At 46.9% G+C, this 14,265-nt stretch overlaps 1 protein-coding gene across 1 annotated transcript in view; it reads right to left on the bottom strand.

Annotated features, from left to right (window-relative positions):
* Positions 1-14,265, bottom strand: part of LOC311130371 (melanopsin-A-like) — a gene marked incomplete at both ends in the record, with an annotated part of 88,653 nt that overhangs the window by 26,658 nt on the left and 47,730 nt on the right. The window contains 4 exons of the mRNA XM_084163095.1: positions 3,614-3,721; positions 7,289-7,453; positions 7,607-7,778; positions 9,969-10,172. Of these exons, the coding sequence (XP_084019221.1) occupies positions 3,614-3,721; positions 7,289-7,453; positions 7,607-7,778; positions 9,969-10,172 (649 nt within the window). The remainder of the gene's footprint in view (positions 1-3,613; positions 3,722-7,288; positions 7,454-7,606; positions 7,779-9,968; positions 10,173-14,265) is intronic.

The raw sequence follows: 14,265 nt of genomic DNA, 5'->3' as shown, positions 1-14,265 counted from the left end.
CAGGAGCTCGAGAAGGCACTGCGATGCATGACTTCACGCAACCCCCACTCCTGGTCGCAGCAATTGACATGGGTGGAGTACGCACACAATTCTCTGACCTGCTCTGCCATCGGTATGTCCCCTTTCCAATGTGTTTATGGATACCAGCCTCCTCTATTTGCCAGCCAGGAAGAGGAGGTTACTTGCCCATCTGCACTTGCTTTTGCCCGTCGATGTCGCCGCACCTGGTCACAAGCCCGAGCCACACTCCTCAGATCCGTTGCCAGCTACACTACCGGGGCCAACCGTCGGAGAATTCCTGCTCCCACCTACCATGTTGGTCAAAGGGTGTGGTTGTCATCGAAGAACCTGCCACTCAGGGTGGAGTCGCAGAAGCTGGCACCTCGGTTCATTGGCCCATTCCCTATCATAAGAGTGATTAGCCCAACTGCTGTCCGGCTCCAACTGCCTAATTCCCTGAGGGTGCACCCCACTTTCCATGTGTCTAAGATTAAGCCCATCCATGAGAGTCCGCTGGTCCCTGCTGCGCCTTGTCCTCCTCCTCCACGGCTCGTCGATGGTGGTCTGGTTTACACCGTCCGCCGCCTGCTTCGGTCCAGACGGAGGGGTAGGGGTCTCCAGTACCTCATTGACTGGGAGGGCTATGGACCTGAGGAGAGGTCCTGGGTGCCAGCTAGTCGGATTGTGGATAGGACTCTCATCACCGCTTTCCACCAACGGCATCCTGATCAACCTGCAATCCGTAGGGGCCGCCCCAGAGGGGTCCCTAACCGTCCTGCCCGCTCGGCTTCCTGTCCTGTGCCTGATCCTGTCTCGGGACCTGTCCCATCTCCCGACCACGGCCCTCCGGCTTCCTCCGAGGATGAGGACGTTCACTCGGACCGTTCGGAGGAGTTCTAGCCCTCCTCCGGCTCCCCTCCTCCCGCCCGGCGTGGTGTTGCTCTTGGGACTTCTGGGGCCGTCCCTTGGGGGGGGGGTTCTGTCATGAGCCTCTCACTCCACCGGGTTACCACCTTAATTTTCTTCCACTCTGCTCACCACTCTCTCTACTCAGCCTAACTAGCTCCACCTGTCCCTGCTCTGCTCTGCTCTAATTACTCTGCCAGCTGCGCTGCATTACCCACTACCTCTCCCAGTATTTAAGGCCCTGTCTTTCAGCTCTCCGGTGTCAGATCGTCTGCAAAGCTCACTCCCGGAACCTGTTTGCTCGCGCTTCTGGCTCACCCTGGTTTTGTGACCCCGGACCTGCCTGATTTTTGGATACTCTTCTGCCCCAGGAGATCCAGACCTGCTTCTGCCATTACGACTCCTGACTACTCTTCAATCCCGGTAACTCTGACCAGCCTTCTGCCTTGCTACTACGTATTTTGGATTTCCCTTGAACTGTACTGCTGCCTTGTTTCATTCCGCCCTGTTGTGTCTGTGTCTCCCCCCCCCAGGACTTCTGGACCACCCACCACCGGCTTCATAGGACGCATCGCTGCCACTGGGGGAGGCACAGACCCAGCACATTGGACGGGATCCCTGTTACCCCTGGAGCCTTCATTCACTCCCTACTTCCCTTTTCCCTTAAGTTTTAATAAACTTTCTGGTGTGACGCAATTGTGGTCCTCTGGTCGTCTGTCTGAACCGTGACACTCTCTGGTATGCAATCTGGTTTCCGCTTAGGTTATGGATGTGTCACTGCAACCTTAAAGGTCCTAAATTATGTCACCATTGCCCTTGATTCTAAGCAATGTTGTGCTGCTATTTTTATTGACTTGGCCAAAGCTTTTGATACAGTAGAGAATTCCATTATTATGGGTCGGCTAAGGAGTATTCGTGTCTTTGAGGGGTCTTTGGCCTGGTTTTCTAACTACCTCTCTCAAAGAGTGCAGTGTGTAAAGTCAGAACATCTGCTGTCTCAGCCACTGCCTGTCACCAAGGGAGTACCCCAAGGCTCGATCCTAGGCCCCGCGCTCTTCTCAATTTACATCAACAACATAGCTCAGGCATTAGGAAGCGCTCAACAAAGCTTTCTTAGTGTCCAACAAGCTTTCTCTGCCCTTAACCTTGTTCTGAACACCTCCAAAACAAAGATAATGTGATTCGGTAAGAAGAATGCCCCCCCACCGGTGTGATTACTACCTCTGAGGGTTTAGAGCTTGAGGTAGTCACCTCATACAAGTACTTGGAAGTATGGCTAGATGGTACACTGTCCTTCTCTCAGCACATATCCAAGCTGTAGGCTAAGGTTACATCTAGACTTGGTTTCCTCTATTGTAATCGCACCTCTTTCACCCCAGCTGCCAAACTAACCCTGATTCAGATGACTATCCTACACATGGTAGATTACGGAGACATAATTTATAGATTGGCAGGTAAGGGTATTCTCGAGCGGCTAGATGTTCTTTACCATTCGGCCATCAGATTAGCTACCAATGCTCCTTATAGGACACATCACTGCACTCTATACTCGTCTGTAAACTGACCATCTATGTATACCCGACACAAGACCCACTGGCTAATGCTTATTTATAAAACCTTCTTAGGCCTCACTCCCCCCTATCTGAGATACCTACTACAACCCTCATCCTCCACATACAACACCCGTTCTGCCAGTCACATTATTTTAAAGGTCCCCAAAGCACACACATCCCTCGGTCGCTCCCCTTTTCAGTTCGCTGCAGCTAGCGACTGGAACGAGCTGCAAAAAACACTCAAACTGGACAGTTTTATCTCCATCTCTACATTCAAAGATGCTCTTACTGACACTTGTGGCTGCTTCACGTGATGTATTGTTGTCTCTACCTTTTTGCCATTTGTGCTCTTGTCTGTGCCTAACAATGTTTGTACCATGTTTGTGCTGCTACCATGTTGTGCTGCTGCCATGTTGTGTTGCTACCGTGTTGTTGTCATGTTGTGTTGTTAACATGCTGTGTTGTCATGGGTTGCTGCCATGCTGTGCTGTTGTCTTAGGTCTCTCTTTATGTAGTGTTCTGGTGTTGCTCTTGTCATGATGTGTGTTTTGTTCTACTTTTTGTATTTTTATCCCAGCCCCTGTCCCTGCAGAAGGCCTTTTGCCTCTTGGTAGGCAGTCATTGTATATAAGAATTTGTTCTTAATTGACTTGCCTAGTAAATAAAGATGAAATATTTTTTTTAAACTATTTGTACATCCAACATGCAAGCAATAATTTACCTTGAGCAGTGATAAATTACTAAAAACCAAAAAGTACACAGCGGTAAACAATCTAGGTCCACTATATATTCATTCTTAGAATCCTTCCTGTGTGGTGAGAAGATTATAATGATGTCCAGTTGAGTTAACATCCAGGTTTATGAGTGATTGTAGAGTGGAGAGTTTAGTCTGATCGCTAGCTAACAGAGGCTATATCCTTCCTGTCTCTCAGATTTGATCGATTCTTATGGGATGGAATGGAATGGTTCACTGGGGTAGTATCACATTAGTGTAATAAAAAACAACAAAATAATAGCTCTTTGACTTTGTTGCTCAACGGAATTCCAAAATGGGGTTAGGTTGCGTAAGAAGATTTGACTCATAATGCAACAATAGAAACAACAGAAACCAATAGGTTTCATGTTTAATTGTTGTGACAGCAAGACTACGGTACCTGTACTTGGGGTGGGTGATGGCATAGATGATGGGGTTGTGAATGGCTGAAGCCTTGGCGATCACAGCAGGAACTGAGTTCATGTAGGGGGTCAGAAAATCTGCATACCTACAGGTGATATGGAGAAGACAGGGAGAGAAGGCTGTTAGGCTGTAAAGCAGAATTATACAATATATGAAGTACCTGAATGGTCAAGGTTTGAATATGTCGCTGCAGCATTGTAGTGTTTGCATAGAAAAATAATACAAACTGCTTTGGCTAGTGGAGCTTGCCCCTGAAGTTAGGCCAAAGACAAGTGTGTGGTCTACCTGGACGACCTCCTTGTGCATGCCGTATGGATCTCTGGCAAATCTGAGTGAGGTTCTACTTTCCATCCGGCACGTAGGACTCATGCTCCACCCCAAGAAGTGTCACCTACTGCAAAGGGGGGTCAAGTTCGTAGCCCATGTCATCGGGGCAGATGGAGTTGCATCTGATCCAGCCAAGGTGGTGGCGGTTCAGCACTGGCCGAACCACAAGGATCTCTCTGAGTTGACAAGCTTCGTTGGCCTAGCTTCTTACTACCAGAGGTTCATCAAGTACTTTGCAACAGTAGCCAGCCCTCTACACCGCCTTACAAACAAGGATCAGCGGTTCGACTGGGATAATGACTGCATGGCAGTATTCGCTGAACTGCGTCAGGCCCTTATCAAGGCTCCAGTCCTGGCATACCCCAACCCCCAGCACCCATTCATTGTGGACACAGATGCCAGCAATGTGGGCATTGGGGCCATTCTTTCGCTGGAGGAGTCAAAGCCTCAACCGTGCTGAGCGCAACTACTGTGTCACCCTGCGAAGGTTGTTGGCTGTGGTCAAAGTACCATCATTTCCGACCCTACCTCTACAGGACCCAGTTCCTCCTCCATACTGACCATGCCTCACTCACCTTGCACCTCAGCTTCCGAGAACCATAGGGCCAGGTGGCTCGCTGGATAGAAGAGTTACAGGAGTCTGACTACCAGATATAGCACCGGGCTGGTCGTCAAGCAGCAGACAGGAGCTCAGCACCATTGGAGAGCTGGAATGACCAAGACCTGAAGAGGGAGCAGGAAGGTGACCCGGTGTTGGCAACTGTTTGGGGCTGGTTGGAGACCTGGAACAGAGTCTCACCGCTGTGCCCCGAAACCAAGGCCTACTACTCACAGTGGGACAACCTTGCCATTCACAATGGGGTGTTGTTTCGAAGATGGAGGGAACCAACACACAACTCTGTGGTGTGGCAGCGGCTGGTGCCTCGTTCCATGTGTGGCCATGCCCTCAGAGCTGTCCATAGGTCAGTGTGGGCTGGCCACTTCGGGTACACAAAGACCCTCCAACTCCTCCAAAGGAAACTCTACTGGGCTGGCTGCCGCCAAGACACGGAACAGTATGTGCATGCCTGTGACACCTGTACTGCCCACAAAGGACCAACCGGACGCACCCATGCCCCGTTGCAGCAATATCAGGTGGGGGCCCCCATGGGGAGGGTTGGTGTGGACATCCTGTGTCCTTTTCCCGTGACAGAGGAAGGCAATCGATACGTACTTGTGGCGATCGACTATTTTACCAAGTGGCCAGAGGCCTACGCGGTCCCCGACCAGCGCACCACAACCACAGCCAACATGCTGGTGGAGGAGATGTTCTGCCAGTTTGGAGCACCGGAACAACTCCACAGCGATTAGGGGAGAAATTTGGAAGCTACAGTGTTGGCGATACGGACTTTGGCGATACAGCTGGCCACTCTCACCTTCAACGACCAGAAGGACTGGGACCGACTGCCATTGGTCTTGTGGGCCTATCGTTCAGCATTGCAGGAGTTCACTGGATGCACCACAGCAGTGCTGATGTTTGGCAGAAAACTACGCACTCCAGTGGATTAGTCCTTTGGAAGACCTTCAGAGCACGAGGTTCCTGGACACAGCCCACGACTTTTAACGGCATCGCTTGACAGAAGCAGGGGTAAAGCAGAAGGTATATAACACCCTCTGTCGAGGTCAGCCTTTCCAGACTGGCCAAGAAGTGTGGGTATATAGCCCCTGGCGCAAGCGTGGTCTTAGCCCGAAAACGAATGAGTCACTGGGAAGGCCCATGCATGGTTCCGGAGTGACTTTCTGACGTGATGTACTGCAGGCAGCTTCGGACTCATGGACGAGTTGTGGTCCTCCATCAAGATCGGCTGGCGCCTTACCAACCTCATACACCTTGTGAAGTGGAAAGAGAAGGTGAGATGGTGGTTACTCCTCACAGCCCTGGACCATAGGACAATGCAGCGGTTTCCTCACCTGAGGGGCAAGGTCAGAATGGGACTCCCCCACGGCAATCACAACGCTGCCGCTGAAGACCTCCAGGTTTCAGGACTTAGTGTTGGATTTCGGGGTTGTCGGGGACGACTGACCCCTTAGGTGGGGGCAATGTGGCGGCGGCAGCCTATTAGACTGCAGCTAGCGACTGGAACGAGCTGCAAAAAACACTCAAACTGGACGGTTTTATCTCTTCATTCAAAGACTCAATCATGGACACGCTTACTGACACTTGTGGCTGCTTCGCATGATGTATTGTTGTCTCTACCTTCTTGCCCTTTGTGCTGTTGTCTGTGCCCAATAATGGTTCTACCATGTTTTGTGCTACTATAATGTTGTACTGCTGCCATGTTATGTTGCTACCGTGTTGTTGTCATGTTGTGTTGCTACCATGCTGTGTTGTCATGTGTTTTGCCGCCATGCTGTGTTGTTGTTTTAAGTCTCTCTTTATGTAGTGTTGTGGTGTTTCTGTCTTGTCGTGATGTGTGTTTTGTCCTACATTTAACATTTTTATCCCAGCCCCCGTCCCCGCAGGAGGCCTTTTGCCTTTTGGTAGGCCGTCATTATAAATAAGAATTTGTTCTTAACTGACTTGCCTAGTTAAATAAAGGTTTTAAAAAATTCTGGCAAGAAACATCAAGCTTGTACACTGCCAGTTCGGTAGTGTCAATATGATTGATATAAGTGCATGTGATACCAAACAGTGTTGTCAACTTAGCGACTTTGTAGCTATGTTTAGCGAGTATTCAGACCCCTCTAGCGACACGTTTTCAAAAAAGCGACTAGTGACAAATCTAGCGACTTTTTCTGGTGTTATTGGAGACTCTGACGTGAAAGCACGTATCGTTCTTACTCTTCTCAACGAGCAGCGGGTGCTGCCGTAGGCCCCACCCCTGTCCCAAAGCACTCACAGGCAGCCCAGTCCTCGTGCAGCAGTCAGAGCAGGAGATGTTCACCCCTCCACGTCCAGACTGCAAATGAATCGCGCATGTGGGAAGCCGCCGCTGGCTGATCCCGCCCTGGCTTACATTCAGGGCGGGATGTAAATGTAAATTTTTTTTTTTTAAAGAATCGGCAGAAAAAAGTTCATTTGTAGTTCTAAACATATTTAGTGTGTTTTTTACTCACCTTTTGGCTCTCCCACGACGTTATTCCTCTCTCCTACAGCGTCCATCACAATGACATGCACATGGCCAATTATGCAAATTAGGAGATGACGTCATTTAGCGACTTTTAGGACAGCCAATAGCTACTTTCCTTACTGAGGAGTTGGCAACACTGACACCAAAGAGCCTACTAGAGTTCCACTAAGACAGGCACCATTTTGTTACAATACAGTATATATCAAAGCACTCACCCTGCAAATGCGGTCAGGGCCACAACGGAATATGGGGACCAAGAGATTACATAGAGGAGGATGACTATAAGAGCAATCTTAGCCATCTTCCACTCATTCTTCAACCGACGGAAACTCTTAATTGAGTCTCTGGTGCTCCCAGTGCAGTTGATCTTGGTTACAGCCCTATGACACACACAGAAAAATAAATGTGAAATGTGAAATGTGCTTCAGAGAATCCAATTTCCAGTAACTTACCACACACTTTTACATGTAATTTAATTGGACACACCTTCAGTGATATGTCTAGAGCAGCTCTCTGGTATCCAATCCACTTACCTGTTAGTTGTACGTATGGCTCTGAAGATGAAGAAGTAGCAGTACATGATGACGATGAGGGGGATGAAGAAGACAAAGGTGAAGAGCAGCATGGTGTAGGCACGCACTGATGGGGTGAAGGTCACATAGTCCCATGTACAGGAGGTCAACAGGCCCTCTGGAACATAGGCGCCTGGGAGGAGAGGGGGGTAAGGGAGAAGGGAGAAGGGGGGAGGGAGAGGAAGGAGAGCGAAAGGGGTAGAGAAAGGAGGAAAAGAGAGGCGGGACATAGAAAGTCAGAAAAGGAAAGGGGGAAAAGGACAGAAGATAAGTGGAGGGATACGGCACTGTCAAAACCTTTCTTCTTCAACACCACTTCAAAGTCGTCAACAAGTTGTCCTTCATGCCTCATCCATTGAAGCCCTGCTATGGTAAAACGTTCAGAGTGCCAGGGAAAGTTAAGGACACTCACATCAATAGGAAGACGCAGGAACATCAAAGCTTGGATCAAGGGAGCACTTCTGATGATCTAAACGCTCTGGACAATCAAAGCCTCAAAGTGTATAATGGTGCAGTTTTGTTTAGCTTTTATGTTATTGATGTTATTTCCCCTGATGGCATGGAATGACGTGATAATCAGCGGCGATGGGGCAGAGATGGGGCCGTCAGATGGGTTTAAGGAGACAGACGCCCTTTGTGTGGTCAGAGAGGACACGCGTACTGCGGAACAATGTCTGGGGTGGCATGTCTGCACATAGACCCCCAGGCTGCAGGGGGTAGGCAGTCCATGACCTGCTACCTCTCTCCCCAAACCCCCTCCACCCTCCACATTGTCTGAGTTAGCGTGTCGCCCTTAAGGCCCTTTCCAGCATGTCACCCATTAGCGTGCTAGACAGAATAGTGTTAAGTCAATTTGGAGCTGCTGGATACATTTGTTATATGCCAGAGATTCGCACAGTCATGGGGTGTGAGTCATTCTGACTACAGTATATTGTAAGGCCAGGCCAATGTGAGGCTTATGAGGGGCCCATTCCAGCCTGTTCGCCCACTAGTTTCATTCTCTTTCTTCTCACTGAGAGATCTCTGTCAGCTCAGCATACCTGATCCAATGCCAAAATCCTCATGCTTAAACTAAGCTACCGCAGACTGGAGTTCAAAGAGAGAACACAGAGCCAGGGGGAGCACTCTCTCTTGCTGTCTTTCTCTCTCTTGCTGTCTTTTTCTCTCTCTTGCTGTCTTTCTCTCTCTCTTGCTGTCTTTCACTCTCTTGCTATCTTTCACTCTCTTGTTGTCTTTCACGCTTTCTTGCTGTCTTTCACTCTCTCTTGTTGTCTTTCTCTCTCTCTTGCTGTCTTTCTCTCTCTCTTGCTGTCTTTCTCTCTCTCATGCTGTCTTTTTCTCTCTCTTGCTGTCTTTTTCTCTCTCTTGCTGTCTTTCTCTCTCTTGCTGTCTTTTTCTCTCTCTTGCTGTCTTTCTCTCTCTCTTGCTGTCTTTCTCTCTCTCTTGCTGTCTTTCTCTCTCTCTTGCTGTCTTTCTCTCTCGCTCTTGCTGTCTTTCTCTCTCTCTTGTTGTCTTTCTCTCTCTCTTGCTGTCTTTCTCTCTCTCTTGCTGTTTTTCTCTCTCTCTTGCTGTATTTCTCTCTCTCTTGCTATCTTTCTCTCTCTTGCTGTCTTTCTCTCTATTGTTGTCTTTCTCTCTCTCTTGCTGTCTTTTTATCTCTTTCTAACACATGCATATGTAGCACATGGGGATGTGTGAAACGTACTCCTCAGCGTGTAATGTTCCCACTTGCGCCAGCGAAAAGCTAGCTTTTCACGTGGTGCTGACTGGTAAGACGCTTCAGGAGGGCGGGCACGTGTGCTAGCAAGGCAGATGTCCTGAGTTCGCGCCAGGTATGGGCCGAATCCGGAGGAGGTGGTACTCGCTAAGCAAGCAGTGTGACGTCTTTTACAGTGGTGCCGTGACCTGGATCTACAGTTGCGCTCAGCTCAACGCTGGGGTCGCTGTTGAGTAAGTTTGAGGGGAGAATGTAGCACATGGGGATGTTTGAAACTTACTCCTCAGCCTGAAGTGTCTCCACTTGCACCAGCGAACAGCTAGCTTTTTGCGTGCCGCCGACTGGTAAGACACTTCAGGAGGGCGGTCATGTGTGCTAGCAAGGCAGAGGTCCCGAGTTCGCGCCAGGAATGGGCCAAATCGGGAGGAAGTGGTACTCGCTAAGCAAGCATCATGACATCCTTTACACATATACTGACACAATCATGACTCTTCCATACAGTGTATACAGCCCTGGCATCATATAACCTCATCCCAAGCTTGGCTCATGACCCAGGAATATGCTCTCTCTCTCTCTTTCTGTGTGTGTGTGTGTCCATGGACTTACTCCAGCCGAAGAAAGGTGGCAGGCTCCATCCCAATGAGTAGACCCAGGCAGCCATGAGGATGAGTAGGGCTCGTTTCTTGGACAGCACCCCGATGGAGGCCAGCGGACGTGTGATCACAAAGTAGCGGTCCACTGCTATCACCATCAGAGTGATCATAGAGCAGATCCCAAATAGAGCCCCACAGAATGCATACAGCTCACAGCCTAGAGGACACAGAGACAGTACAGTTAATTACTGAGATAAAGAAAGATAGGAGAGAGAGTCAGAGTACTGTTAATTACTGAGAGAAAGAAAGATAGGCGAGAGAGTGAGAGAGAAGAGAGGGTGAAAGAGAGAAAGAGAGGGTGAAAGAGAGAAAGAGATGCAGCATGTCGGTTGGTGTGTTGTAATGCCCCCTGTGGGTGATAGCACACTTTATAGCCTGGATAATAATGATAATGATCAGCAAAGAACCAGGTCAAACAGAAGGACAGCCTGCAGAGAAAGTGGGAGTTGCAAGGGGTAATACTGACCTCATCTCAGATTCACACCCAACACCCACCCTGCTGTGACACCCACCCATCTCCACTCTGCACAGAGCTGAACATATACCTCAAACAAAACCTCAATGTCTCACAGAATATAGATATTGTGCAACATACTGTATGTATGTATGTATGTAACTATAGACCACCCCACAGCTGTGTTAATACAAATCATACACTCCATAGGTCATGCCTTCCCTGGGGTTATACCTGTGTTAGTGTGGTATGGCAGTAGCCTAGGCTGTTGTAACACATCCTCACTGGTGGGTGATGCCAGGGAGGATTAGACGCCTGAATTTACTGGGGTAAATAGGGTTTAACAATGGCAGAAGTGGGAACACATGGTAGGTACAGCTCTGGTTCTGGCTATTTCAGGGTGATTTTACAACTACGTGCACTTTTGGCATGTCTTATTTTGGGGAAAAATATGTTTTTTGAAAAATACTTCTATCAACATAAATATTTTTCTATTTTTATCAGGAACCTTAAATGTGCTATTGGCTGTGACCATTTTATTCAATAATATATGTAATTGACTCCCTTTTCCCCAATACACCTTCTGCAGGTGTCATTACCATCACATCATAAAACATTCAATTTTAGTTTAAAACTGAATCACAAACACAATAGGATTTGGGATTATTTGGTTTATCTGTCTATAGGATTTGGTAATACCACATTTAGAAATAATTATTTTAATTCCTTATTGCAAAAATAAGCAATTACTTGTTGAAAAATGCAATTACCTGTTAAAATTGTTATGTATGTCTAATTTTTAAGTAGTTATTGAGAACAAGTAAGTGCTTTACACCTGTAGAAGACAGGAGTGTGATATCTAATGTGTAAATATATTTGTTCTTAACAAATATGCTATGATTGTGTTGGTAATGACTGTGTGGCGGCAATGACTAGGGTAATAGTAAAATGCATTAGTTGTTAAAAATAACTGGGTAGAAATGTATGTTTAAAATATGATTGATTGCTACAAAGACAGTGAAATATTAAGTGATAAGCAGTATTGAGCAAAGGTTCTACAGAAAGTCGCTATTTTGTGATGGTAATGACAGTGTTGGTAATGGGTGAAGTTACCCTTTAATTCCAGTGTATTTGGGGAGTTTCTCCCATCCCTCTCTGCAGATCCTCTCAAGCTCTGTCAGGTTGGATAGGGAGCATTGCTGCACAGCTATTTTCAGCTCTCTCCAGAGATGTTCGATCGGGTTCAAGTCCGGGCTCTGGCTGGGCCACTCAAGGACATTCAGAGACTTGTCCCGAAGCCACTCCTGTGTTGTCTTGACTGTATGCTTATGGTCGTTGTCCTGTTGGAAGGTGAACACGTCGCCCCAGTCTGAGGTCCTGAGCGCTCTGGAGCAGGTTTTCATCAAGGATATCGCTGTACTTTGCTCCGTTCATCTTTGCCTCGATCCTGACTAGTCTCCCAATCCCTGCCGCTGAAAAACATCCCCACGGCATGATGCTGCCACCACCATGCTTCACCGTAGGGATGGTGCCAGGTTTCCTCCAGGAGTGACGCTTGGCATTCAGGCCAAAGAGTTCAATATTGGTTTCATCAGACCAGATAATCTTGTTTCTCATGGTCTGAGAGTCTTTAGGTGCATTTTGGCAAACTCCAAGCGGGCTGTCATGTGCCTTTTACTGAGGAGTGGCTTCCGTCTGGCCACTTTACCATAAAGGCCTGATTGGTGGAGTTCTGCAGAGATAGTTGTCCTTCTGGAAGGTTCTCCCATCTCCACAGAGGAACTCTGGAGCTCTGTCAGAGTGACCATCAGGTTTCTTGGTCACCTCCCTGACCAAGGCCCTTTTCCCCCGATTGCTCAGTTTGGCCGGGTGGCCAGCTCTAGGAAGAGTCTTGGTGGTTCCAAACTTCTTCCATTTAAGAATGATAGAGGCCACTGTGTCCTTGGGGATCTTCAATGCTGCAGATATTTTTTTGTGCCCTTCCCCAGATCTGTGCCGCAACACAATCCTGTCTCGGAGCTCTACCAACAATTCCTTCGACCTCATGGCTTGGTTTTTGCTCTGACATGCACTGTCAACTGTGGGACCTTTATAGACAGGGGTGTGCCTTTCCAAGTCATGTCATGTCAATTGCATTTACCACAGGTGGACTCCAATCAAGTTGTAAAAACATCTCAAGGATGATCAATGGAGTCTCATAGCAAAGGGTCTGAATACTTATGTAAATAATGTATTTCTGTTTTTATTTTTAATTAATTGGCAAAGATGTCTAAAAACCGGTTTTCACTTTGTCATTATGGGGTATTGTGTGTAGATTGATGAGGAAAAATATAATTTAATCAATTTTAGAATAAGGCTGTAATGCAACAAAATGTAGAAAATGGGAAGGGGTCTGAAACCACAGTAGAGAAGGTGTTGGAAAAACCACAGGATGCCGAGTCTTTGAGTCTTTCATTGACAGGATTACTACTATAGCCACCGACGCCTAGGACCGGTAGGGCAGTCCCGAGTAGCAGGTGTGTAAGACTGCACCAGACATGTTTCCCTGTTTCAATAGGGACATATTGACTACAATGTTTTGGCTCAATTCAGTTATTTTATAAGAGCAGTTGTTATAGACATAAGGGTGAGGGGGCCCAGTCGGACCACCTGAAAGTATGCTAATTTCGTTTCATTATAAATTGGTTTTCTAGCCTATGTCTCCTTGTAGTGTCCAACAGTTCCACAGTGTTTATGGGGGAACTTATAGCCCACTTCGTTTGGGGAAGGGAGGTGGGGAATGTTTTTTTTTGTTTTTCATTTGTCCTTTACGTGTTGCGCCAGCCCTACTGCTACAATTGTAATGTATTTGAGGACCAAATAATAATTTCTTATGGCTACTGTTAACTCTACCCCTTCGCCATGATGTGGCGACATTACCCTTCTTTCGTGGAATGTATGAGGTTTGAAAACGAATTTGAAAAGAGGCAAAGTTTTTTCACATTTGAAATCTTTATCTGGAGACATGTTTTTACAAGAAACTCACATAAAGCATATGGAACAATGGAGATTGAAATTTTTTAATCTTTATGCACCGAATTTCGATGACCCAGGGATCTTTCGGAATGTTTTCAGTCTCTTAACAGATTCATCAACCACACATTTAATTACAGGCAGAGATATTAACTGTATTTTGGATCCTTATATGGATAGGCTTCCTGCTCGCCTCACCACTTCACTGAATTCCACTACTGTCTTGAATAATTTAATTGGAACAATGAACCTTGTCGATGTTTGGAGATTACAACACCCTACCGATAAGGATTATTCTTTCTTCTCACATGTGCATAAATCATACACAAGAATTGACTACTTTTTAACAGGCTCTAAATTGACATCTAACGTCACCTTTACCAAGTACCATAATATTATAATTTCCGATCACAGTCCCGTTTCATTACAAATGGATTTCGGCAGAACAAAGCCTCGATTTAAAGCTGGCGATTTAATCTAACATTAATCAATGATTAACAATTTCACCAACAAACAGCCAATTTAATTACGGACTATATGTCCCAGAATGATACTGCTTATGTATCCTACTCCACTTTGTGATAGGCATTTAAGGCTGTTATGATGGGCATATAATATCATGAGGCTACCATAAAAAAAGTTAGGCAGAGAAGATTATTTGAAATCGAGGCACAGCTCCCGGTGCTTGAGAGAGATTATATGGAAGCGCCCTTATCTTCCAAGTTGAATGACATAATAAAACTCAAATATGAATACAATACTATTCTCTCTAATTAAGTAAACA

This window comes from Coregonus lavaretus, assembly GCF_964263955.1.
Source record: "Coregonus lavaretus genome assembly, chromosome: 1".
Classification (NCBI taxonomy): Eukaryota; Metazoa; Chordata; class Actinopteri; order Salmoniformes; family Salmonidae; genus Coregonus; species Coregonus lavaretus.
This window is presented reverse-complemented; position numbering and strand designations above follow the sequence as displayed.